Source organism: Psammomys obesus, unplaced genomic scaffold (genome assembly GCF_907164565.1).
Source record: "Psammomys obesus unplaced genomic scaffold, mPsaObe1.curated_primary_1811, whole genome shotgun sequence".
In the NCBI taxonomy this organism is placed as follows: Eukaryota; Metazoa; Chordata; class Mammalia; order Rodentia; family Muridae; genus Psammomys; species Psammomys obesus.
In genome coordinates this window covers 17,859,164-17,885,305 of record NW_026592548.1, presented here as the reverse complement: position 1 = coordinate 17,885,305, position 26,142 = coordinate 17,859,164, and the positions used below count along the sequence as shown (strand labels likewise).

Below are 26,142 nucleotides of genomic sequence, written 5' to 3'. Positions count from 1 at the left end.
AGATAGATAGATAGATAGATAGATAGATAGATAGATAGATAGATAGATAGATAGACAGATAGACAGGCAGACAGATAGATATGAAAGATAAATGACTGTAGTAAAAAGTATTGTGCCTATCTGCATATTGGTCCAACACTGCAATACACTACAATATTTTTAGCTGAATGTGAACTTAAATTTGAATTCCTTAAAAAATACTGAAATAACTACACTAATGATACCATGTAATGTATCTGTTTTCATTGAGTTCATGTTATCTGCATTGTGTTTTTAGATTATACTAAAAAAGCTAATTGGGAAAGAAATATATAGCCAGTTAGTTATTTACTTATTTTTCTTTTCTTTTTAAGCCACTTTTCCTGGCATGTGGGAGAGAACAATAACGATAGGAAGTGCTGGCAAGACATTCAGTGTGACCGGCTGGAAGGTGAGAGAAGGAGTGCAGGGGGCTGGGGCTCAGTGGTAGAGCACAGACTGTGTATATAATAGCCCTGGGTTCAATCCTTAAAAAGTCCTAAAATTAGGCCCATGCTTTCATTTCTGTAGAATAGCTTGCATTTTAAATGCACACACAATATACATGGCTTTTATACTTAGTGATCTTTTCTGTATTCATTGATTTGCTCAGCATTTTGTCTTTAATTACATGTATTTGTTTGGGGGCTGAGGGATGTGTGCCGTGGCCTGTGTGAGGAGGTCAGGAGTCAGTTCTCTCCTTCCAGCATGTGGATTCCTAAGATTGACCTTGGGTCCTCAGGCTCGGCAGCAAGCAAGTTTTTACCTTCTGGACCATATCAGTGGCCCACGTTTCATCCTTTTTGAAACCAAGTAATTTCTTAAAAGAAAGAAAAATCAAGTAATTTTTAATCCAGTGAGTGATAAACTAATGATATTTTTTCATTAAAATAATATTGGCATATGAAAAGATAAAAATAATACCAGGCAATACTGTGGATTTAGCTGTGGCCCAAACATTAAGGTTTGTTTTTTTAATGCTAATTTTTTCACTCTTATAAGCACTGTGTAATGTGGGTATGGTTATCATGCCAGTTTTATAGATTATAAAACTAAATCACAGGAATTTTTACTGTCTTGGCCGAGATTATACTCCAATAAATTCAAGCCAAGGCAAGTAGCCCACCTTCAGACTCCATGCACCAACCTGAACTATGCCATTCATCCAAGTGTGGTGGCCAAAACTGTAATCCTGGGCCCTTGGGAGTGAAGGCAAGAAAATAGCAACCCAGGCTCATCTTTGGCTATCTTGTGAGTTCAAGACTAGCCTGGGCTACAGGAGATACTGTCTCACAAAACAACAACAAATAATCCACAGTGGAAGTTAAGTTGTCATTCGGCCTTACTGATACTTAGCCGGGTCTGAGACGCCGAGAGCAGCAGGAGGCCAGGAGAATTAAAAACCCGTGTGCTTTCATTGTGGAGGAGTCCTCTGAGCTGTCATGTGGAGACTCTTGTGCTGTGCTTCAAGCAGGTGTAATTGCTGGCTTTTGTTCCTCATGAGTATCAGAAATGGCGCTTCAGCAGCAGGGAGGGCCTCACAATGATCACAGGTTTTGTTTATCTTCAGAAGGCAGGCTGAGGGCTGAAGGCAGAGCTGGGAACTTCACAAAAACAAGCTTTACCCTGCTTTCCTCCTGGGGATATATTTGAATCGCCTATGTTTGTCATTTACACTAACGATTCTCTTAGCTATGATATGTATCCTTAGGTGATTATTTGAAATCTGTTTTTGTGTTTTCCCTTCCCAGCTTGGCTGGAGCATTGGCCCTAGTCACCTGATAAAACATTTACAGACTGTTCAACAGAACAGTTTCTACACTTGTGCAACGCCTTTACAGGTAGGTGTTAGCCTTTACGCCTATAGGAATTAGATAGCTTCTTCATGTGAAAGCCCTTCTAATACACTTTGGAGATTTTGGAGCAGACACAGAGTCTTTGGATGATCCCTAATTTCAAGCTCCATTAATTTATATCCCATCTACAAAGATCCTCTTACCACACAGGGTAACGTATTTTGAGACACAGAAAACTTTGGTGGTCATTCTTTGTGCTGCAATAGCTATTTAAAAGAGAAGGGAATCAGTGGGTGTGGTGGTGCATGCCTTTCACGTTAGCCCTTGAGGCTTCAACCAGGAGGATGTGGAGTTCCAGGGTAGTCTGAGCCACACAGAGACTTTAAAGCATGGCCAGACAGTATTGCAAAACTCCATGTGGGCTGGGAAGCAGGCAGAGAACAAACACTGTACGTGATCAGAGGGATTTCCAGAATACATTATGAAACTTTTTTAAAAAGCAAGACATATGGCATTTGTACTGTATTTTGTGTAAGAAAGGTGGGGGGGTGCCTCCTGTGTTTCGAACAAAGAACTCTTAGATATCCACAAGAAACTAACAAAATGCTACCTGTGTGAGTAGAGGGAAGTGACAGAGCGTAGAGGTCCTGTAGACAGCAGGCAATAGACTCTTTCTACTAGGTTAATCCTTTTCTCCAGCACAACGCCCTGCCTAAACCTCCCAGGCTGTGGGACAGAAGGCAAGCACCACCAGATCTGGCCCTTAATGTAGTAGTTTGTATACATTTCTAGAAACATATCTTCCTTCTCTGAAAACCCCAAACACTGAAAAAAAAAAACCAAACTAAAAAAAAAAAAAAAAAATCTACTTCTAAGTTAAAGCACAAGAGAGTAAAAGTGTTGACTACATTGAACTTGATTGATTGTTTCCCATCAAAGGTGTCTACCCAATAGGAAAAACTTCCATTATTTTTAGTGTTTCTCCTAAATAACCTTATGGTAAAGGCGAGTTCTGAAAGTTTGCTTTATTATATTTTAGGTTCATCTTATCACCTTAAAATAAAGCCATTTACTTATTTTTACAGACCAAAGACAGCTGCGCTCAGGGAGCTTAACACCCAGGCGAGAGACATAAATAATTTAAATGGCATTTTGTCAGATGTTGATAGATGCAAAGAAAAGTTAGACAAGAAGTGAGACATAATGACCCAGATTGGAGAGGGCATGATGTCATATTGGGCTTGCCTCATAGAGAAGACAACACCTGAGTGCTGGTTGACCTAGAGAAGAGCCCCATGGACCTAGAGGGTAGGAAATGCAAAGGCCCAGAGATAGACAGCATGGTTGCCATGGCTACATCATAAACATAGTGGCTGGGATAAGGTCAGCAGGGATAAAGAGTGAGAGAGCCTACAGCCTGAGTGGTAGCTGGGAGCGACATCATGCTGGGCCATGAATGTCACTATTAGGACTGAGGGACATGGAAAACCATGGCACTTTTGATCATATGTTATCAACAGGGGTCTAGTGATGCTTCGTTGAGGGCGAAGGCAAGAGAAGAGCTCCAAGAGAGAAGTATTAGAGGACTGAATCAGCATGAGGATGGCAGAAAGGATGAGGAGTGATGGCACCTTGGATATAGGTAGAAGATGGAGTCCGTGGTACTTCCGACTGGGCAACCTAACCAGGCTTGGGAAAGAGAGAGGAGTCCAAGTATACTCAACACAAACATGCGTGTCTCTGTGCTTTGGGTTTCCCAGTGCAGTGACTTGTATAGTGAGTGAACAAACTACGCAGAAGGTCACAGCTGAGGTTCTAGAACATTTCCTGAAGCATCTTATTTTGCCTTTCAGAGGATGCCCTCAGACAGCTCTGTTTGGAAACTGAACGCTGATTTACAAGTGTTAAAGAATTACTGATTCTGTCTTACTGATCCATTCTCCTGTCACAAAGACTTCTCTGTGATCTCAGCACCACTATCCCCGCCTTGTCATGCTCTGTCTTTTGCTATAGCTCTGTCATACATAATAGCTCTGTCATACATAACAGATATTTTCCCCGCCCTTCTACCTCACCTCTACACCTGCCCTTCAATATGCACTAATTGGAGGTTTTATGACAGCCAGGGCCATGCCTACATTATTAACTGTTCTTCCCCCAGCTCTTAGCCATACACCACAAGTCAGCCCACTCACGTTGCCTGCCAAGCCTCTAGGCTCCTGCCTGGTAGATCTTTTGTGCTTTATGTCTACTCTTAGTGTGAGGTTGTTTTTTGTTTTGTTTTGTTTTATCATCCTGACTACAGTGTTTCTTAATCATATGCCTAATCATTACTGACTTTGTCTGTGAAGGTTACTGAACAAAGTACTAGAGAGTGGGTAGCTTATAAAGAAAAGGAGTTTAGGGGCTGGAAAGATGGCTCAGCGGATAAGAGCACTGACCTGCTACCTCATAGGTGTCACTTTTTCACTGTGCTTTCCCATGATGGAAATGGTTCTTGTACCATTCCTGGGGCTTCTAGTCTTCTTGTCTAATCACCCCTCAAAGGCCAAGAATTCACCATATGTAGTGGGGAGGGGGAACCATGAACTTGAACAACTTTCCTCTCTACAGTTTGTTTTCCTTGGTACCTGTTCTCTTCTGAGTTAGCGCTGCTACAGGAGCTGCCCACATGCCTCAGATACTTGTTTCTCTAGTCCGCATTCACTTGTCTCACCTTCCTGAGGAACGGGGAAACTTGTGTTTGCTTTCCACACAGCAGGCCAGCTTTAATTCCTTCACATTCCCTCCCAGGTAACAGGAAACACTGACTCCCTCTACACCTCTCTGCCAGTCTTTAGACTAAGATTTAGCAAGCTGGAGTAGGAACCCTCTTGTGTCTTTCTGTTACAAAGTATACCATCTTTATGTAATACCTTTTTCAGTTGGGATTTTCATGTCTTTCTCTGTCATATTAGATTTAAACATTTACATAAAACTCTTTCCTCCATTAACCCATGGAGCCGGATAGTTCACAAGAATCTGGCTGTAATTTCCTGAGTGACTTCTGGACACATATCTTAGTTGGATGACCTTTATTCTGCCAGTAAATTAGGTCATAACTGACATCACCATGCTTTCCCCCTCTCTCTCTCTCTTAACATGCAGGCAGCCTTGGCCCAGGCCTTTTGGATTGATATCAAGCGCATGGGTGACCCAGAGTGTTACTTTAATTCTCTGCCAAAGGAATTAGAAGTAAAAAGAGATCGGGTGGCCCGTTTACTCAGCAGCGTTGGCCTGAAACCCATTGTTCCTGATGGGGGTTACTTCATCATCGCCGATGTGTCTTCTCTAGGTCTGTGAAGCCTTTGCTCTTTCACATCTGTAGACACTTGTGTTTGAAAGGATGGCAGAGAGGCAGGAGAAAAGGGCACCAAAGCCAGACAGTATTTTATCTCTAGAAGAGAATGTGTTTTTACAACGCCAACATGTAAAAGTAACTTATTCTCTTGAGGTAATTGTCTCGGAGGCTTACTGCCTCTGTTAACGTAGGTCCAGTCCTGGAAGCTTCCAGCCAGATCACACAGACCTAGAAGGTCTTTAGATGTGATCTCTTGCCAGAACAGCCATGTTCTGAATTAACATTCCTCTACGCTAACACTTTTAACAATTCGTTTTTCTTTCGGGAACTTACCTGAACTTTCACTGCTGATAAATGGTTATCAGGTCAATGTTGTTCTAGGCATTCTGTTACAGAACTGTTCTTACTGTACTCCAATGTGTAGCTGAAAACTCCGAACATGAAACAATACATTGAGAAATAGTTCACTTGAAAGTTTTCTATTTTCTTTTTATTTAACTTTTCTAAATGCTATCTGGTAAAATAAAATAAAATAAAATCTAAAGTCTTTAGAAGTTGTGAAGACACTCTAGAAGGAAATGCCTGCTATTTTTCAGTGGTGCTGAGGTGAACGCTGTGAGCGAGAGGAGTGACTACCGTTTACTGAGAGTCTGCTATATGCTGTGCACTCAGATACCCTCTTTAAGAAAGCAAGCTGGCGTCTTTGTAGACAGGAAGGCTTAGGAAGCCCTACACAACATCCCAGAGTCATGCATCTGGCATCTTTATGATTCTGTCTCCTAAAAGCATAATAGGAGCTTTTATTCGCCTGCTTCAATTGCTGTCTCAGAGACGTGCTGCCTAGTCCTAGAAGCTTCTAGCCTCCATACCATCTAACCGAGGTCTAGAATGTTTTCAGCCTCTGAGACTTACTGTTGAATAAGCTCACCCTTTCTTATTCTTCCTTAGCTCTGGGCTGGCTGGTTCAACTCAACTGTTCTGCCTCAAACTTCTCTCCCAGCTGACTTATTCAATCTGGCTTCTCTCTTGGCCCCTGAATTGCTCTGCTTGGCCTCAAACTAACTTCAGCAATTTGCTCTAATCTCCTGGTTCCTTCTCATTCTCTGGCTTTACCTGAGTCTAGCTTGTACTCTTTCAGCCTCTCTCTATAAAACTCTCCCAGAAAAACTGCTTCCTCTTCTCTCTGCATTGCCCTTTAAGTAGCTTCCCTTTCCTCTCTCTTCTCTGGAGAGTTGGGTGTATCTTAGTCTGTCAAATCTTTCTTCAATTTGACACCTTTCTGCCACTCAATTAGATAATCAATTTCAAACATGGGCTTCCTTCTAAAAACTATCTTTACCTTCATTGTTTGGGATTAAAGGTATGTACCACCATGCCTGGACCTAAGCTTTTCTTTACCTGAAACTTGCTCTATACCAAACTAGCCTTGAACTCAGCGATCTGCCTGCCTCTGTATCCTAGATTAAAGGCTTGTTTGTTTTCCATCCAGATCACACAGACCTAGAGATCTGTGATCTCTAGCCAGAACAGCCATGTTCTGAATTAACATTCCTCTACACAATAACATGATTATTTATTTATTTTTACACTGGGGTATGGAGTAAAAGCCAAGGCTCACATGTGGAGGTTGGAGGACAACTTTTGGGAATGAATCACTCCTCTACTCTCTGGGGTCTGGGGGTTGGACTCAGGTCATCAGACTTTCCCTTACCCACTCACTGAGCCATCTTACCAACCCATGAACAGGTCCGTATTATCTGAAGTTGTTGATATAATCCTGACTTGCCACCAACAAATCTACAAGTTCCAATAATGTTTTACATAAAACTTGTTTACCTTTGCCAACCTATGCAGATCTGTCTTCAAGACCTGGGATCTGAGAACCTTAAAACATGGGCCAGACTACAGCCGAATGCTGTAGACAACCTTCAGCTTTTTTCAGTATACATTTTTATATGAATGTAACAAAGAAAGCATTGCTCCAAGGAAGGTTGTTTGAGTTCAGAAAAAACATGACCATAAAACATGTAAATAAACGTCAGTAAGCACACACTAAATATTAACAGAGCTGCCCTTTTCCGAACTTACTCAAGACAGACCATTTAAGCACAGTTGCCTGCCATGTACTATGGATTATATCTGGGAAAGCGTGAAAGCAAGGCAGAAGGCCGTATCCAGATTCAGGGTACACTGAAGACAGCACTCAGTTTATCCTTTCGCCAGATTGGGTGCTGTAGCTTGTGTTCTGACATCAAACAAGAACAAGCACGTCTTCTATGTTGAATGTAAATGTTCATCACAGGAGGCATGAAATCACATCCAGCAACAATCCAGGGAACAAAGTGCACTTGAGGTAAAGGGTGCTCTGCTTCTTCTCCCGGAGCCTCTGCCATAGTTCCTCAAGGCATTGTGTCACCATGCGCCATTCCTTTAACCATGTTTTTGTCAGTTTTACATAAAACTTATATTTCCTTAATATTTCAAAATATTGTTAATAGTGAGCCTTTGAGCATTCTTTATTGATAAATTATGATCGCTCTAATGCCGTTTTCTATAGTTAGATTGTAATAACATTATAAACTACGGAATGTGAAAAACTGAAGTTTCTCATTTAGGCTAAATTTTAGAAACCTAAAAGAAATAAAAGAAAATTCAATTTCATATGAAAAATGAATGATTGTATGTTAGCTTTTTTACATGTCAGTTTGGGCATAGTGAGGAGATGCCCTGAGAGTCGGGGAGGAATCCCTTGGCTTTATATTTATGTCAGAATCATTGTGCATAATAATTAGACATCAGTAATTTTTTTCCCATTCTCATGGGTTTCAGAGAACTGAGAAGCTAGATTTTCTTGTAGCAGAGGCTGGAAGTCCCTCTCTAGGAAGTGAACCCAGCTCTGGCCCCACCTTGATGAGGCTGCCAGGAGGCCCTCACATGCAAGCACGCATTCATGCTGTGCCTTTCCCAGAACATACCTTCATCCTGTGAAGAGCTTCCCTCCCCCAGGTTTAGTCTGAGAAGCCCTATGGATCTCCTTAGACCAGAGTCCAATTTCTTCCCGCCAGGTAGCCTTCTCCACCCAAATTTGTTTATGAAGAGGAAACAGGTGGAGGACACCTGTGAAACTGACAGTTGAGCCTCTCCTCTGGATCCAGTTTTCAGTAAATTCTAGAGGATTGTCACAATGTGCTGTCAACCATCCCAGGACGTTGGCGGGCTTGGCTTATGACACTAAGCAAGCACCCTTTCTTTCTATGTCGCAAGAGTGAGTCCCTCCTGCACCCAGTCCTCGCTTGGGTCTCGAATCTGGATCTAGTGTGGTTCAGCAGGAGCCAGAAGGATTTGGGTGGAAAACCTTTTCTGATGTTATTTTCTGAGAAGGGAAGACATCTCTTCTTTATGATACTCCGTCTGTAGGGGAAATAGTAAGTTCCCAAGTTCTCACATGAAAAATTAATTTACTGTGTGTGAGTCATTCCCTATGTTAGAATTTAGTTCGCCTCCTTTCCTAAAGAAAAAAAAAATTAAAATTTCATCTGATGGTAGCATAAGAATAAAGGTAGCCAGGGGGCTGGAGAGGAGAGATGGCGCAGGGTTTAAGAGCACAGAGAGAGCTCTTGCAGAGGACCAGAGTGCAGGCCCCAGAACCCCAGTCAGGTAGCTCACAGCAGCCTGTGACTCCAGCCCCGGGGATCACATGTCCTCCTCTTGACTTCTTGGGTACCACACACACATGCACAAACCCATGCACAGGCGATGTGAATACACACAACCAAAATAAGAAATTTAAAAAGAAAATAAAGGTAACCAGGCAAAGTGATAAATCCTGGCACGCGAGAAGCTGAGGCAGGAAAAATGCTGTGAGTTCAAGTCCAATCTGGGTGTACACAGTGAGTTCCAGTCCAGCCTAGAAGACAATGTAAAATCCTATCTCAAAAATTATATATATAAGAATAAAGGTAAACTATAATTATCATTACACCTCACAATGAAAAGCAATGGCTGACTGTTTAGTAGTTTTTGAGAATATATAGTATAGTATTTCTTGTATCTGGAGCTCTCTCAAGAGAGCCACATATTGATACTGTCACATTTTCACCGATGATAAAGACTGACAGAGTCAAGTAGCCATCCTGGAGTTTCCTTTCTGATGGAAAAGCAGCACTCCTCATCGCTTCCCACCCCCTTGCCTTCCTGTGCTGGAACACATGAACACACATGAGCAGTGCGTGTGAATGCTGCCCCGAGGTGTCAGTCAGTCTCATCATACAGTGTGAAGCTCCATCCTGGCGCATGCATAACCTCGAGAAAGTCCTAGCTTAAGCCTGTGTGCGTCAGGAGAAAATCTGAGTCTTGACAGGCTTAGGTGAAGGCTTTGTTGTCTCAGCTACAGCTCTCCCTCCACCCACCTTTCCCTATGGTTGTAGGTGCCGACCTCTCTGACATGAAGAGCAATGAGCCTTATGATTATAAGTTTGTGAAGTGGATGACAAAAAATAAGGTACTGTTTACTCTGCTTTGCAGTGTTGTTTTATAGTTAGCTTGCCAAGCAACTGGTGGGTGTGCTTTGAAAGACACTTAGTTCTAGCTTTGTTTCTTCTCCTTTTTCTTTATTTTAAACTTTAGTTTAACTTAGTTTTTTTAAGACAGGGTCTCACTATGCAGCCTTGGCATGCCTGAAACTTGCTATGTAGACCAGGCTAACTTCAGCCTCTTAGAGATCTGCCTGACTATGCTTCCTAAGTGCCAGGATTAAAGGTGTGAGCCACCATACTGTTCTAATTCTAGCTTTCATTCAGACAGTCCACTTAGGACATTTTTTGAGGATTAAATTTTTTTTTTCCTTTTAAAAATTATTATGACTCTGTTGATCTCTTGTGGAGCTGCTGTCCTCCCCAGGTCCTTCTCCCCTCCACCTCCCACTCTCCCATAAGACTCCCTGTGCTCTGCCCAAAATTTGGCTGAGTCTCAGCATCTGCTTCCATCCCCTGGTTAGTGGAGTCTTTCAGAGGACAACTATGATAGGCTCCCATCCTGTTCCCTCTCTTCAACTGCTTCCCATGTCTATTTGCCCTTCTGAATGAGAATTAAGCATCCCCCCAAGGGTCCTCCTGGTACTTAGCTTCATTTGGTTTATGGATTGTAGTATGGTTATCCTGTATTGTATGGCTAATATCTGCTTATAAGTAAGAATACACTGTGTGTGTCTTTCTGGGTCTGGGATATCTCACTCAGGAAGATCTTTCCCAGATCTATCCATTTGCCTGCAGATTTCATGATTAACTTGTTTTTAATAGCTGAAGAGTATTCCATTGGGTAAATGTACCACAGTTTCTTTATTCATTCTTCAGTTGAGGGACATCTGGGTTGTTTCCAGTTTCTGGCTATTACAAATAAAGCTGCTATGAACATAGTTGAACAAATGTCCTTGTTGTTTGGTAGAGTATCTTTCAGGTATATGCCCAAGGAGTGGTATATCTGGGTCTTGAGGTAGAGCTGTTCTCAATTTTCTGAGAAAGCACCAGATTGATTTTCAAAGTGTTTGTACAAGTTTAAATTCCCAGGAGCTCCACAAGAAGACCAACAGAGTCAACAAATCTGGGGCCAGGGGGTCCTGTGGAGACTGATGCACCAACCAAGGAACATGCATGAAAAGACCTAGGCCACCTGCTCTGATGTAGCCAATAGGGAGCTCAGTCTCCAAGTAGGTCTCCTAGTATGGGGAGCAAGGGCTGTCTCTGACATGGACCATGTTGCCTGCTCCCTGATCATTTCCACCTGGCGGGGCAGCCTTGCCAAGCCGCAGGCAGTCCTGATGAGTGGAGTCCAGACTCCACTAACCAGGGGATGGAAGCAGATGCTGAGACTCAGCCAAATTTTGGGCAAAGCACAGGGAGTCTTATGGGAGAGTGGGAGGTGGAGGGGAGAAGGACCTGGGGAGGACAGCAGCTCCACAAGAGATCAACAGAGTCATAATAATTTTTAAAAGGAAAAAAAATTTTTAACCCTCAAAAACTGTCCTAAGTGGACTGTCTGAATGAAAGCTAGAATTAGAACAGTATGGTCGATAGGCTAGGGTCAGTTGGTAGGGAAAAAGGGCTCCCCCTTTCTGAGGACTAGGGAAAGGGGATGGGGAAAGAAGAAGGATAGGACCAGAAGAAGATGAGGGAGGAGGGCTACGACCAGGATGTAAAGTGAACAAAATTTTTAAAATAAACTAAAAGAAAAAGAAAAAAAAATTATGACCAGCCAGGCATGGTGTCGCACGCCTGTGATTCCAGCACTCTGGGAGGCAGAAGCAGGCGATCTCTGTGAGTTCACAGCTAGCCTGGTCTACAAAGTGAGTCCAGGACAACCAAGGCTACACAGAGAAACCCTGTCTTGAAAAAAGAAAAAAATAATAAAACTATTATGACCATCATGGTACCTATTTCTACTGTCTGTGATCTCAGAAGTGACGTTTGGAATGTGTGTGGCTTTCCTCTTGCATCACCGTACCTGTTTTTCAGAAACTGTCAGCCATTCCTGTCTCAGCCTTCTGTGACTCAGAGTCTAAACCACAGTTTGAGAAGTTGGTGCGGTTCTGCTTTATTAAAGTAAGTTTCTGTATCCCACAAATGCACTCATAGTGCCTTTTATTGCAAGTTATAGAGCACCTTTTTTGTTTTTTAAAATTGATATACTAAGCGACATGTTTTAAACTTACCCTGCTGCCATGAAGCCAACTGTAAGTCAGTATTCCACCTTCTGTTTGCAGTTATTTTTAGCTCATGTGTTTATTTGTGGTCTCCTGAGATGAGGGGCCTATTCTGTAGCCTATAGGCTGTCCTCAGACGTGTGACAATCCTCCTGCCTCAGTCTTCTAGGTGTTGGGAGCCAACATCATCATCCTAGCTGAGAGAAGCCATTACCTTAGACCTGTCCTAGAAGAGTCACTGTTTTTAAGATGTTGGTGGCTCAGCGGATAAAGTGCTTGTCCAGTAAGCCTGAGAACCCAGTTTCAGATCCCCGGAAACCACATAAAAGCCAGAGAGGCATGGCAGGGACCTGTAATCCACTCAGGAGACGGAGGCTGAATCCCCAGGCCAAGCTGATTGCTAAACTACCCCATAGCTGGTGAACTCTGGATTCAGTGAGGGGCCCTGCTTCAACATAGAAACATGAAGGACAACCAAGGAAGACATCCAATGTCGATTTCCGGCCCCCACTGGTATACAGCCACATGTGTGCCCACACACATGCAAAATATGCACATACCATATATACAAAACACTACATGGATGGTGTGGCTACTGAAAACACTCGTCCATAGGTTGCCTGACATAACATAAATACTATTTTTTATTTTTTCAGATAACCTATCAACAAATTATGGAGACTTACCTAAAATAGAATATAAGTACTTATGACAGAACAGTGTGAATATTCAATTGACTAAAAGAGAAAAGAAAAAGTGAGGTTAGTGAAGCACAGTGTTATAATGGCTTAAAAGATATAAATCCAAGTATTTCTCCACTTACAGTGGTGAAATTGTTAAAAATGCCATTTATCACAATTAGACCATTGAACAGAGTAGCTCTGGCAATGCAGCACAGCTGGGGTAGCAGCCATTTATTTTGGGGATCAAGAGGCTTCTTGCTACATACAGCCCAGCATTAGGAGAGAGTATCTTACCATATATCACCAGCACCCCCCAAAAAAATATTATCAAAATCCAAAATATGGCTGCTACTAAATATGTGTCATCATAAACTCAAAAAACTACCAATGGGGGCACTGTAAGCCAGAGGCCATCTTTATAAATAAATCGTTGAAAATGCAAACGTAATCAACAGAAGGAAAAAGTAACCTTAATACTTTAGTTTTTAGCTTGGAGTGGTGGCCCACAGCTCTTTGGAGGCAGAAGCAAGCGTATCTCTGAGTTCAAGGCCAGCCTGATCTACAGAGAAAATCTCAGGACAGCCAGGGCTATACAGAGAAACCCAAACAAGAAAACATTTCAGTTTTAACCAGTAAACACAGCCCTATCCTTTCCTCTTCTAGGAAATAACTCAGGAGAGTTGTAAAATGATTTCACAAACCACCCAGCATATGGGGAAGGGTTGCCAAGTGTCATAAAGGTAATGGTAGACAGATAGCAGATGCCTAGAAAGGATCTGTGCTGAAGCCAGTGCATAGCAGGTACCAAGAACAGTAGGGATTCCGATGTTCTGGCAGTGGGGAAACGGGCACAGCTGTACAGGCCCAAAAACACTGTAAACGGGGTGGGAAGTAGGCCTGGGCCTTGGATTTCCTCGTCCATCTGTCAACGTGGCTAAAAGCTAGTTTGAGGCTGTACGGAGGATAGGTCTGCAGTTAGGTCGTGTAATTAGTTCCCAGTTGGCCGACTCCTACATTGAAGGTGTGTTAAACTTTTTGATGAACAAGACACAATTTCTGCTGTTTTCAAGCACTGCCCAGTTCTTCCTTGATAAGCATCTGCAAATCCATGGGGCTGGAGAGATGGTTCAGCAGTTAAGAGCACTGGCTGCTCTTCCAGAGGACCCAGGTTCAATTCCCAGCAACCATATGGCAGATTCTCCAGAGGATCCAGTACCCTCACACAGACATACATGGAGGGAAAGCAGCAATGCACATGACATAAAAAACAAATAAAAACTTTAAAATCCTAAATCCATCTTCAGATCGTAGAGTAGCACACTGACCCCTGAGATCAACAGGAGCAGTGTGCAGACGGAGCAGTGTGAGGACTTACAGGGGGCTTTCAGTCAGAAATCGTTCATGACCGTAAAGGGGCAAGATGTACATCCTCAACGGATGTCATATGGAGAAGGAAAGGATGAACATAACAACCTTCAAATTATTCACTGGAAAAATGAACAGAGCCATGGAACAGTTAAAAACTGTAACATTTGAAGTTCTAATGCTGAAGACAGTAGGTGGAGGTGGATATATTTTAGAATTTAGGAAAGTGAGGGTGTGGCGATGCAAGAAGATGAATTGAGATCTATTGGACAGCAGGTAGGAAATTTAAGGGGAAAATAAAGGTATTGGGAATTATAATAACATTGAAAACTCTGAAGGACTCTAGCTATTTTTCTCTAAGCAAATCAGGGTGGAGGAAAGTAAGCAAAAGAATGTGGAAACACTAGAGAGAAGATAATGGAAGTGTAATAAAAATGAAGTATGTACAGTCTCTGAAAAAAAGATAAAAATAGGACAAATAGAGCTCCAAATAACTGTACAGCTTTGTTTTCAGAAATGCTTCCATTAGCTAAATGCTTGAAAGGGCTCATGAAGGACCTAGAGTAAGTAAGATCCCAGGCTGCTTCTGGGCAAAAAAATAGAGTGGAGAAGGCCTAGGGGAGGGTGGCTCACTTACGAACAACGTTGAAGGGCTAGGGAGATGGCTCAGGGGTGAGGGCACCCCGAGAAGGTGTGTGAACTCAAAGTGGAAGGTAAAAACCAATACCCAAGGTTGTCCTCTGACTTCCTCACACACCGCACACAAGGCACACACATCGTACACATATGTGTACACACAAAAGATTTAAGCTCGTCCATGGTGGCACACTCCTTTAAAGGCAGCACTCAGGAGGCAGAGGCAGGCATATCTCTGAGTTTGAGGCTAGCTGGGTCTACAGATAAGAGTTCCAGGACAGCCAGGACTATGTAGAGAGACCCCTCCCCCAAAGAAAGATTAAGTATTTGAAGTGTAATTGGCATGTTTTTATAATTTATAAGAGGCCATCATCAGAGTAAAGTATCTACTTACCCTCTAATGATAACCTATCATCCCCAAATATTTTCTTGTATGTTCCCTACCAACGAGGACATCCTCCAAAGCCATGGTACACTGCCCTCAGCACCAGAAGTTAACGCTGAGAAATCATCATTTGATCTACTCCTCAGCTCCTATCCAAGTCTCACCAGTTGTTCCCATAAAGTTCTCAGAACAAACAAGCAGAGACATTTAGGCCAGAATCAAGAGGTCAGAGCTCCCGAAAGTAGAGTTACAAATGGTTGTGAGACATGATGTAGGAGCTGGGGACCCAGCCCAGGTCCTCATTGAGAACAAGTGCTCTTAATTGCTGGGCCAGCCCTCCAGCCCTAGAGCAGAGTTGCACCTTTAAACCAAGATTGAAATACTGAGAATGTTTGCTGTTGCTGTGTGTGGCTGCTCTTAGGCATTTGTACATATGTCAGTCATACTTCTGTGTCAAAGGGTGAAGTTGCAAACCCCCACAAATCTGTACTTACCAAACTCCAAGATATCCGTGCCTTACATAAATGGCATACTGTTTGTCTATAAGGAATGCACATCCTTCTGTATACTTTATATCACCTACAGGTTATTTATACTATAATACAATGTAATGCCATGAAAATAGACATTATAGTGTATTGTTTGTGAATCATAACAAGAAAAAATATGGGCATGCGCAGTACAGATATAATTTCTTCTCTCACATATTTTCGTCTTCGGTTGGTTGACATTTTGAGCCCAGCTGCTGCCACTGTCCCCAGATGATCATTGTTGAGGGAAGAATGTTCTGCCCTTCTCCCCCAGAGGTGCTTTCCTTTCGATCTATGCCCCACACTAGGCATTCTCTTGATCTCACTCTGGGGCTCTGGCACCTCATGGCATAGGCCTGCCCTATCCCATCCTATGTAGTTGGACTGTGAGCCCCGCTCAGGTGAGCACCGCCCTGCCGCCGACAGCACCTCCACCATGGCAGTGGCTGCCCTGGCTAGCCCATCCTATCTAGGCTGCGCGGGCTTCCAGCCTCCACACACGGATACCCTCTGCCCTCAGCTGCCACAGCTGGCTTTCCCGACCAACCATTTGGAAGGAAGGGCAGAGGGAAGGAGACAGGGAGAGAGAGGGAGGAAAACACAAGCCTAGATCTTCACCATTTGCTCTTCTGTTTAATTTTATGTCATAAACAGGCATTGCTCATTCAAAAGCTAAGAGGTTGACTTTCAATAATCATAGTGGTTTTTCCCAGAGTATTATTTAGAAAGAACCATTTTCCTTGTTGAAGGCCAGGTACAGTGAATACGGTGTTCACAGATAAGGAAATAGAAACCTGAGCGTATGATTGGATTTTAATGACAGACATTAGAACTAAACCTAAAAACTGGCAGGAGAGGTTGTCTTAGAGAATGGAAGGATTGATAGGGAGAAGTAGGGAGAACTTGGCCGTTATTTTTCTATGTAGTCACCTCTGGACTCATTGATGTCTTCCTCTAATTATCATTAATTGAATAGCTGCTTTGAGTTTTTTAGTTTTTGTTTTCAGTTTTAAACGTGTGTATGTGTGTACTCAGGTAGGACAGAAGAGGTCATCAGATTCCCTGGAGCTGAAGTTTTAGGCAGTTTTGTGGGCCTCCACCCAGGGTTCTGGGAACCTCTACCAAAACAGTGCACACTCTTGACTTATCCCATCCCTCGCTTTTTGGTTTTGTATTTGTGTCTTTTTTGACATTTTTTTCTTCACCTAAGACTAGGTGTTCACTCTTTGGGTATCGCTAGAATGGTTTATATCTTCTGTGGGTTCTTTGTTTTGTTTCCATTTGTTTGTTGAGACAGGGTTTCTGTGTGTAGTCTTGGCTGTCCAGGAATTCATTCCTGTAGACGAGGCTAGCTTGCGCCACTACCACCTGGCTATGTCTTGTGTGTTTAAATATTGCGTGTATTTAGAGTGGCCTGTAATGACACAGTTCTTTTATCAATTCCAGAAAGACAGCACACTGGATGCTGCCGAAGAAATCTTCGCGGCATGGGGCAGCGGCAAGTCCTGATGCGTGCAGGTGTGAGAGCCCCACCGCCTTGCCAAGGGCTCGCTACTCGCTGCTGCCACCTGGTGGGCACTAAAAGGAAACGGTTTAACATTTAAATAAACATTTCCACTGTCTTTCCACAGTTAACCCCCTTCCTAAGACTATTCAGTAGGTTCTGGTTTTACTCACTTGGCATATATTAAGGCACCTTCCACTGTAATTTTGGGAGAATCGACTTCTCCGTGTTGAACTTTCTCATAAGTGGAAACAGAAATCACATTTACGGCACCCGGTGTGGCCTATGCCTGCGACCCCAGCTCTTAAAGGTGGAGGCTGGAGTTCACAGTCATCCACAGTGAGCTGGAGGTCATTCTGGGCTACATGAGGCTCTCAATAAGTGAAATAAAAAAACAACAACAACAACACATACTTCATGTGAGGCTTGTCTGTGAGGATTCTGGTCTCCTTCAGGATAAAGCCTGACAGACTGCAGACACCGATGCTGGCCAGTTTCACTTCTCCGCAGTGCTAAGAACCAGTCAGCTCCCCTCCAGGGACACTGAACTTTGCTTTTCTGTTCCAAGGGCTGCCATGACTGGGAGTGGGCTTCAAGGTCCACGTGGCAGCCTGGGCTTTCCATCCTTTGACCTTGTTGCCTCTGCTGATGTTCACCTCTACTCCACCTGAGCCACCCACTCCCTTGGCCACACCTTGAAGCTGTCCTCACTCAAGGCTGTTTCACCTTTGAGCTAGTCAGCTCCTCCTCTCACTCTATAACCACCCATTCCCTTGCTCCTGGTTTCATGGATGCTCCCCACCCTCCAGCTCATGCTTTTAGGGCTGTGTTCTCTCTCTCTCTCGTCCCTCTTAAATTTACTACAATTGCAAACCCAATGTTTCCCAGAAAATGGCCCATAGCCCTCTTATAGCAGCATCAACTAAGAATCTTTTTAAAAACAAATTCTGGTCCTGCCCCTGAGACCTACTGAATAATCTCAGGTTCTGGCCCCATCCGAGATGACAGATTACAGCTTGATCACCCTGGCTTTAGTTCACAAGACACTCAGTGTGGTCCCCACTACGTCTCCTGACTTCGTGCATCTCCTCTCCTACCTTCTTGACTTATGGCCATGTTGTTTGAACTTGCCCAGATGGCCAAAAATAAGAACTCCACCCTGGGGTCAAAGTTCTCTGCCTGAACCTGGGCTGCTGAGCACAGGCAGGCATGCACTGACAGCCACGCGTTCACATCCTTAACCTTTGCTAGACACCACTGGGATCTCCCAGTGAGTTTCCTCTGCCCGTTACCACAGCAGAGATTGCTGTGATAAGAAAGAAAAAAGATCCACTCCCTTCTCTTCCCACATCACAGCCCACTACCAGCATCACAACCAAGTGACCTGCCTGTGGGAAAAACAAAAGGACAGATAGAGACTGCTTGCGATATACCTGACCCAGCATTCACCCGTCCTTTCTTCATCCCCACAGTAACAAAGGTCACCTCTGAAACTGTCCGGTCCCCAAAAGTTGCAGGTAGCAAAGGAGTAGGGAAGGTTGCTGGTTAAAATTCGGTGGGTCCAACAGGTCCAGCTCTCAAAAGGAGGCTCACAGCCAGGAATGTAGCTCGGTGGTACAGGAGACAGCTGGTACATGGCATTCAAACCCTTCAGAAAACTTGCCCATCAACCTTGCTGAGAAGTTGGGGAGGTTTTTCTCCCAGCCTTGAGCCTGTGGAATTCATTCCGTGCTCTTCTCACGACCTGTGTTCCGACCATATTTTTTCTCAAACCATCAGAGACCTAGTTCTATCTGCTGTCTTGTAACTTTATTTTCTGCTGACGTTTCTTCTGCGGTAGTCTTTCTTCTGCTCTTGTTATCGCTTCCTCCTGGGGGCAAAATTCCGCCTCCTTCTTTCTTGGTTTCGCCTTCCTCCTTTCCTCCCTTCCTCACCTTTGGCTAGTAGGACCTCAGAGTTGTTCCAGGCAAGTGGAGCATCAGTCAGCTGTAGGAGGAGATTAACAGAGGTTCTGCAGTCAGAACAATGGGATCAGCTTAGGGCTTAGCAGCTGCCTGGTTCGCCAGAGCAGACTCATAGGGCCTGTGCTGGCTAGTTTTGTGTCACCTGAGAGGAGGGACCATTGACTGGACTGTGAACAAGCCTGTGGAACATTTTCTTAATTAGTGATGATGGGGCAGGACCCAGCCGATTGTGGGTGGTGTCATCCCTGGCCTGGTGGTCCTGGGTTCAATTAGAAAGCAGGCTGAGCAAGCCAGTAAGCAGCACCCTTCATTGCCTCTGCATCAACTCCTGCCTTCAGGTTCCTGCCCTGTTCCTGTCCTGACTTCCCTCAGTGATGTACTACAGTGTGGAAGTGTAAGCCAGATAAACACTTTCCTCCCTTACATGCTTTTTGGTCATGGTATTTTATCACAGTTATAGTAACTTACCTAAGACAATGTCGCCTCTGTTCAAAGGACCTGGCCCTGAACATTTTAACTAACATTGACACTGAGCTGAAGGTGAGAGCTTGTCTTAAAAGTATATGTATATATGCCGATAATAATAAATAGAATGGGGACGACTCCCAGCACCCTCTGCCTTTACCTCGGCATTTATCACTAGGGACCCTCACCCCTTGCTCCTATGACACTATGTACCACACATGGTATCAGGTTGTTAATGCTTGCCTGGCTGTTCTCAGCACTCCTGTTCCTTGACTATTAGTATTTTGATCCACACTGTGTTCCTTTCATTTCTTTTGCCTAACTAAATTCACTTGCTCTTTGCATTAGTGACTCTCAACCCCACCTCCAGCCTAGGGCTTTCCGTTGGACTTCATATCTGTAACCACCATCCCTCAATTGTCATTTGTGTGACTGTTTCCCTTCCCTGTCTGGTCTCTGCCACTCAGTGAATGGCACCAGGAGCTCAGGCCAGAAAAAATGGAACCCCATCTTTAACTCTTCTTTAGCTCTCTCACCCCACATCTTCTGTCATCCTGCATCTTAAGTCTGTCACTTCTTTCTACCCCAGCTGCCATGCAGCCTGGGTCATGTCTCCCAGAATGCTGTTGGGCTTCTTCATGGCACCCCCCGTACACTAGGTTGGAGCAATAATGCTGGAAATTATAAAGCCAGAACCTCAGGGGTTTCTATCACAGTACAAAGGAATCTTCTCTCTCAACTGAACATGTTAGGAGTGGCCTGGTTTCAGGTACAGATTAACCCAGACTCAGGTTGCCCTGTCACCAACCATCATTCTCCCAGTTGTTTTCTTTGTGTATTGTCAGCCTGTCCCTAACCAATGAACATGGCTGAAGCAGTTTATAGGCACCAGGTGGTCCCAGTACAAACCACAGGCATGGGAGCCATGTCCCTAGATGTTCCACCAGGGACTAGCTCAAAGGTTAAAAGAGCCTCAGCAGGACCTGAGTTCAGTTCCCCACATGCAAGTCAAACACAGCTACCTGTAACTTCAGCTCCAAGAGAGCTGACACCTTTTCTGACCTCTTTGGAACACACACACACACACACACATACACACACACACACACACACACAGCCCATTCACTCACATACACAGACACATAAATAAGTATATAATTGACCTGATGCTGAATAGAACAGACAAAAGGATTAGATATGTGAAATTATTTAGGCAGATTCCAGCTTCACTCCACACAAATTCCACTGATGGGACAAGGGACAGCGAAAGGAAAAGAGGAAGTGGATGAGCAAATATCTTAAGTGACTCAAAACCCTTTCGCTTTTCCTTGGTGGCTCTTCAAATAAAGGTTGGTGCCCTGCTTTCCGACAGGTTCCTCCAGACTCATCTTTCTCATTGTTCTTGCCTACTGGAATGTCCAGTCACAGAACTCATTCAATTCCTTTAGCACACACCAACCATTTCATGGTTAAGCACAGTCTTTCATGGGTTGTTTGTTTGTTTGTTTGTTTGTTTGCATAGGCGTTGCACTTTCATGTGTATCTGTGCATCATATACATGTGCCTTGTGACTGCTGAGACAGGGGAGGGCCTCACATCCCCTGGAGCTAGAGCCACTAAGGGGCTGCTGGCAATCAAACCTCGGTCCCCTGGAAGAGCAGCCGGTGCTTTTAACCACTAAGCTATCTGGATTGGTCAGGGTTCTGGAAAGGGTCAAGAATGCTTGACCATATCTGAAATTAATTAAAATCCAAGTTGTACACCTAACAAGGGGCTTTTTTTAGTGGGATTTTTATTTTTTTTTTAATAACTTATTTCTTATTATGTGTATATTGGTGTCCTGCCTGCATGTCTGTGAGGGTGTCAGATCCCCTGCAACTGGAGTTAAAGGCAGTTATGAGCTGCCATGTAGGTGCTGGGAATTGAACAGGGGTCCTCTGGAAAAGTAGCCAGTGCTCTTAACTGCTGAGCCATCTCTCCAGCCCCAAGGGGGCTTTTCTTAATTAAATCAGTTGAGATGGCAAGACTCACCTTTAATCCGGGTCACACCTTTTGATGGCACCCTATACAAAGGACATGGAAAAAGAGCTTTCTGCTCTTTGCCTGCTTGCCCTCTGGCTGGTAAGTCCATTTCTTCACTGGCATTAGAGCCTCCTACTTCTAGATTCCAGTGTATACTGAAGACCAGCTGAGATACCCAGCTTTTAGACTAAATAACTACTGGATTCTTAGATTTTCTGTTGGTTGTTGAATTAGCTCAACCACAGTCTGTAAGTAAGCCGTGCTAGTAAATCCCTGTTATATATAGTAGTCAACTTGACTACATCCGGAATTAACTAAAACCCAAGCAAGCTGGTACACCTGTAAAGATTTTCCTTGACGGAATTATTTGAAGTGGAGAGAACCACCCCAAATCTAGATTTTGGGAGGTGGGGAGACCCACCTTATATGTGGGCCACATCTTCTGGTGGCACCCTGTATACATTTTATCAGTTACGTTCCTCTAGAGAACCCTGAATAATATATGCGCCCCCGTGCGCGCACACACACACACACACACACACACACACACACACACACACACACGGAGATTTATTAAAGTGGCATATATAATCTGTGGTTCAGCTAGTCCAACAATGACTGTTTCCCAATTGAAAGTCCAAGAATCCAGTAGTTGTTTAGTTAATGAGGCTGGATGTCTCAACTGGTCTTCAGGAGACACCAGAATCCCAAAGAAAAAGGCTCTTTAATGCCAGCAAAGGAATGGACTGCCAGCAAGGGCAAGCAGCAAAAAGCAAGAGCTTCCTTCTTCCGTGTCCTTTATATAAACCGCCACCAGAAGGTGAAGCCCAGATTTAAGGTGGATCTTCCCACCTCAAAAGAGCTACATTTGGGGTGGGTCTTTCCATTTCATATAATTCAATCAGGAAAAATCGTTCACAATTGTGCCAAGTTGCTTGGATTTTAGTTCATTCCAGGTGTAATCAAGTTGACAAGAGTGGTGGTCATACCATCTCGCCAGCCCATAGTTAAGCATTTAAAATTCAGAGGCTGTCTTGTTAATTTTAAACATTTCAGCCTAGCTAGGCAGGCCTTGATGCCTGATGACTGTCCAAACATTCTTTTGGATGTTTCTCTGATAATGATTTTAGATAAGAGTACCATTGAAATGGATGGATTTTGTTTTATTTTAGATTTCTGTGGGATCTATTGTTTTTATTGCTCCTATTGTTTGTATCTGAGGGTTTGTTGTTTGTTTTAGTGACGAGGATCCCATCCTTGTTCCAAATGTACACTTCACCATTGAACAAAACCTTTATCCTTGAATATAGTGGGTTTTCAGTCAAACAGTTGACCTTTGTAATGTGGACATGTCCTGTGATGAGTTGAAGCTTTGGATAGAACAAAAGATGGCACACATACCAGCAGTATTCTGCACCTGCCAGACCCAATCACATGAACCGAAGCTTTAAAATAACCACTTTATGTATGTCTACACACAATCGCTCCATTTCTCTAGAGAACCATGACTGATATGACCAGGTCAGCCACAGGGCTGATAAGTTATCTACAGAACCCCCCTAGATAAATTATTCTTTGATGTCATTCTGTCACTAATTAAACACACACATATACTCCACAATAATAAGGAACTTATGAAGACTTTTTGTACTCTAGAGAAAATACAATGAAAGTATATTAAAAAAAATAACAACATCCATCTCTTCCTTTGGCTATTTTTAATATTTAAGCTCAAAGGACAGAGTACCTAACTTCTTAGCATTTTAGGCAACTAGCCTTCAGTGTCTTAGAAGGTAACACCTAGGACTGTGTTTCTGTCCTCCATACCTCTAGCTTCTTCCACCTGGAGTGCAGTGGTAATGGAGTGGTAAGGCATTGGAGATGCAGCTGCCATCTTGCGTTGTGGAATAAGCAGCATGAAGGTATAAGTTTGCATAGTAAGTACAAAATGGGAAAATAAAATGACAGAGGTTGGGGCTCTGGAGGCAAACGAAGCCACTGCATGCACCAGCAGACTTTGTAATGCACACAATAAACTTTATTTGTTTAACCAGTTGTAGCACTTTCTGCATTCTGTGGATGCATGTGTTGCTATCGGGTGTAAGTGACAGAGTTCTGGAAAATCCCCTGATCAGAAGCAAAAACCGGGCAGCCCCTCCCTCAGTAGGTGTCTGTTGGGACTGCAGGCGAAAACGGGAGAGTGTAGAAGAAAGGGGCAAGTTACGGCAAGTCTTGCTAAAGTCAAGAATTTTTCCCATCCTAACCATAAAAGCAACCATATAAACACAATTACCAAACATTTTAAATGAAAAATTATTCCCAGATAAAACAAGGGCTTTCCCAGATGGAATAAGCCTGACAGTAGACAAAACAAAACAGAAACCTTAACCACATTTTTGAGACTTGAGAATTTCACAGCTAATTACTTCAGCTTGCCAATTAAATCAGAAGTTCCCCTGCTAACAAGCAGCCATCTTGGGAGCTATCAAAAACAAATTGTGGTGATAACTGGGTTTCTAATCAATATTAACTTCACCGTAGTATACAGATGATACTATTACACTCACAGTCAGCACTTGTAAAAGAAATACCACACAAATAATGTCAGAAGCATTATGTTTGTGAACTCTCATTGGTTTTCACTAACTCAACAAATATGCAACTTTGGCTGAAACCTCAGAGCTATAGGTTCTGATACATAGCTTTTTCTGCGTATAGATTCCCAGGTTAATTCACTGCACTTCTGCATTATGATCCATTACACATTCTGTTAAACAACAGGTGTGTGAAAAAGTTTTTTAAAAAAAGTTTTCTTCTAAAAAACTCCATTTTCTTAATTTCTTCTCTCAGAAATGTTGTTCTCTTGGTGAAACACTGATATCATGCTCCACCCTTGGGTGTGATTGTTTTGGAGAGCTCAGACCTTATGTTGGGAGGCTGGAGAGACAGCTCAGCAGTTAGGATCACCTGCTGCTTTTCTGCAGCACCTGTGCTCAGTTCCCAGCACCACACCGGGCAGCTCACAAGCTTCTGTCATTCCAGCTCCAGAAAGTCTAATGCTCTTGCTGGCACCGCTGGGCATCCACACAGACATATAAAAGTAAACCTAAAAACATTCACACTGATCATCTTGTTCATTATCGAAGCCAATTTTGTCCCGGTGGCCCTGTATTTCCCCTGCCTCATCTCCTCTTCCCTGCCCTTGGTGAGTTCTGGCCACCCAGGAATCCTTGCCAATCCCTGGAGACCAGGCAAGCTCCAGTTTCTCACTGTGTGGTTGTGATTCCCTTTCCTCTAGTGTCTTGTCCTAGGCTCTACCTGACTACCTCAGATCTTTAATCAATTCTTCTGTCAGGAGGACCTGACCTTCCACCTGAAGCTGAGCTGCTAACAGGATATGCTGGCCTGTACCCTTCCTTTCAGGTGTTTCAGTGGTGAGATCCCATCTTAAAGATCAGCCAATTATTGATCAGTCAATTAAAAAAAATATTGCTTGCCCATCCTTACAATTTTTGTCCTGAGCACCTAATACCATTCAGTTTATACAATGTTTTTCTCATTTACTTATCTCTCCCTCTCCAAATATAAGCTCCAGGAGGGAACTTCACTGCTTTTCCTACTGAGTCCCCAGCAATTTGAGATTTGAGCACATGGTAGGCATATCCTATTTCTTACATAAATGAATCTTGGCCACTTGAATTTGACCATCAGAGCAGCATTATTGTTTGTTGTTTTGAACTTGTCTCTCTTTGACTCAAGTCCCTCACTTATTATTGACTTGCTAAAATGCTAAAGGTTGTTCCTAACATTTCAGATACAATTAGCATGTTTCAGTGTCACTTTAGTTAGGTTTTTGAAGTATCTTTGCTGAGATCCTAAGCCCTAGGACTTGCACTAATCTGTAATGTGAATCCATGGGAACAGTCCTGGGCAGACAACCTGGAAGTTGCACTTGGCCCTGAAGCTCCAAAATAATTAGATTCGTGAGGTCTTCAGTGCATAAACCATCGGTGAAAACACACACACACACACACACACACACACACACACACACACACACACTCAGGCATAAAAGCTTTGAATTTGCTGTTTTGAAGTTGCTTACAACCATCTGTAACCCAGTCTCCAGGAGATCTGATGCCCTCTTCTGGCCTCTGCTGGCACCTGCACCCCCCTGCACATACCCATATACAGACATCCACATGTATATATAATTAAAACTAAAATAAAAATGTTTTTAATGAGAGAGGCTTTCTGCATGGCTAGGAAATTATCTCTGAGATATATTAAGGGGGAGTAACACTTAGAGATTAATATCCTATAATTTCACTTTTTAAAAGGTTATCTTAAGGAAATGAGTTTATGTTAAACTAAGTGCACGGCATTTTCTGGTTCTGTTGTGACACATGATTTTGTTGTAACCACTAGTATGTAAACACACAGTTATAAAACTACAAGTCATTAGCTTTGGGAAAAGTGAGAATTGTTACTAGGAGAGCTGAAGAGGTTGGTGAGGAAGGAATTTTACTTCTCTTTGATCTTGTATTAATACACTTGATTTTGTTTTGAAATCAGTTTATTTTGGGTGAGGCTATTGCTCAATGGTAGAGTAGTTGCTTACCATAATTCACTTACTTGACAAGCAATGATTGCAAACCTACTGTGTTCACAAGTCACTATGTATGAGCCTTAGTTGGTGGGAATACTGTAGTAAGCAAAAGAGACAAAAGTTAGCAC

The 26,142-nt window shown here is 43.2% G+C and overlaps 1 protein-coding gene across 7 annotated transcripts in view; it reads left to right on the top strand.

The window, feature by feature from the left end:
• Kyat3 (kynurenine aminotransferase 3) overlaps positions 1-17,085 on the top strand; it is a 44,980-nt gene extending 27,895 nt beyond the window's left edge. For all 7 annotated transcript variants that reach the window (XM_055614323.1, XM_055614322.1, XM_055614328.1 and 4 more), the window contains 6 exons: positions 354-430; positions 1,770-1,859; positions 4,962-5,148; positions 9,582-9,655; positions 11,664-11,750; positions 16,897-17,085. In XM_055614323.1, coding sequence (XP_055470298.1) covers positions 354-430; positions 1,770-1,859; positions 4,962-5,148; positions 9,582-9,655; positions 11,664-11,750; positions 16,897-16,959 — 578 coding nt within the window. In that variant the 3' untranslated portion in view covers positions 16,960-17,085. The remainder of the gene's footprint in view (positions 1-353; positions 431-1,769; positions 1,860-4,961; positions 5,149-9,581; positions 9,656-11,663; positions 11,751-16,896) is intronic.
• The last annotated feature ends 9,057 nt before the right edge of the window (positions 17,086-26,142 follow it).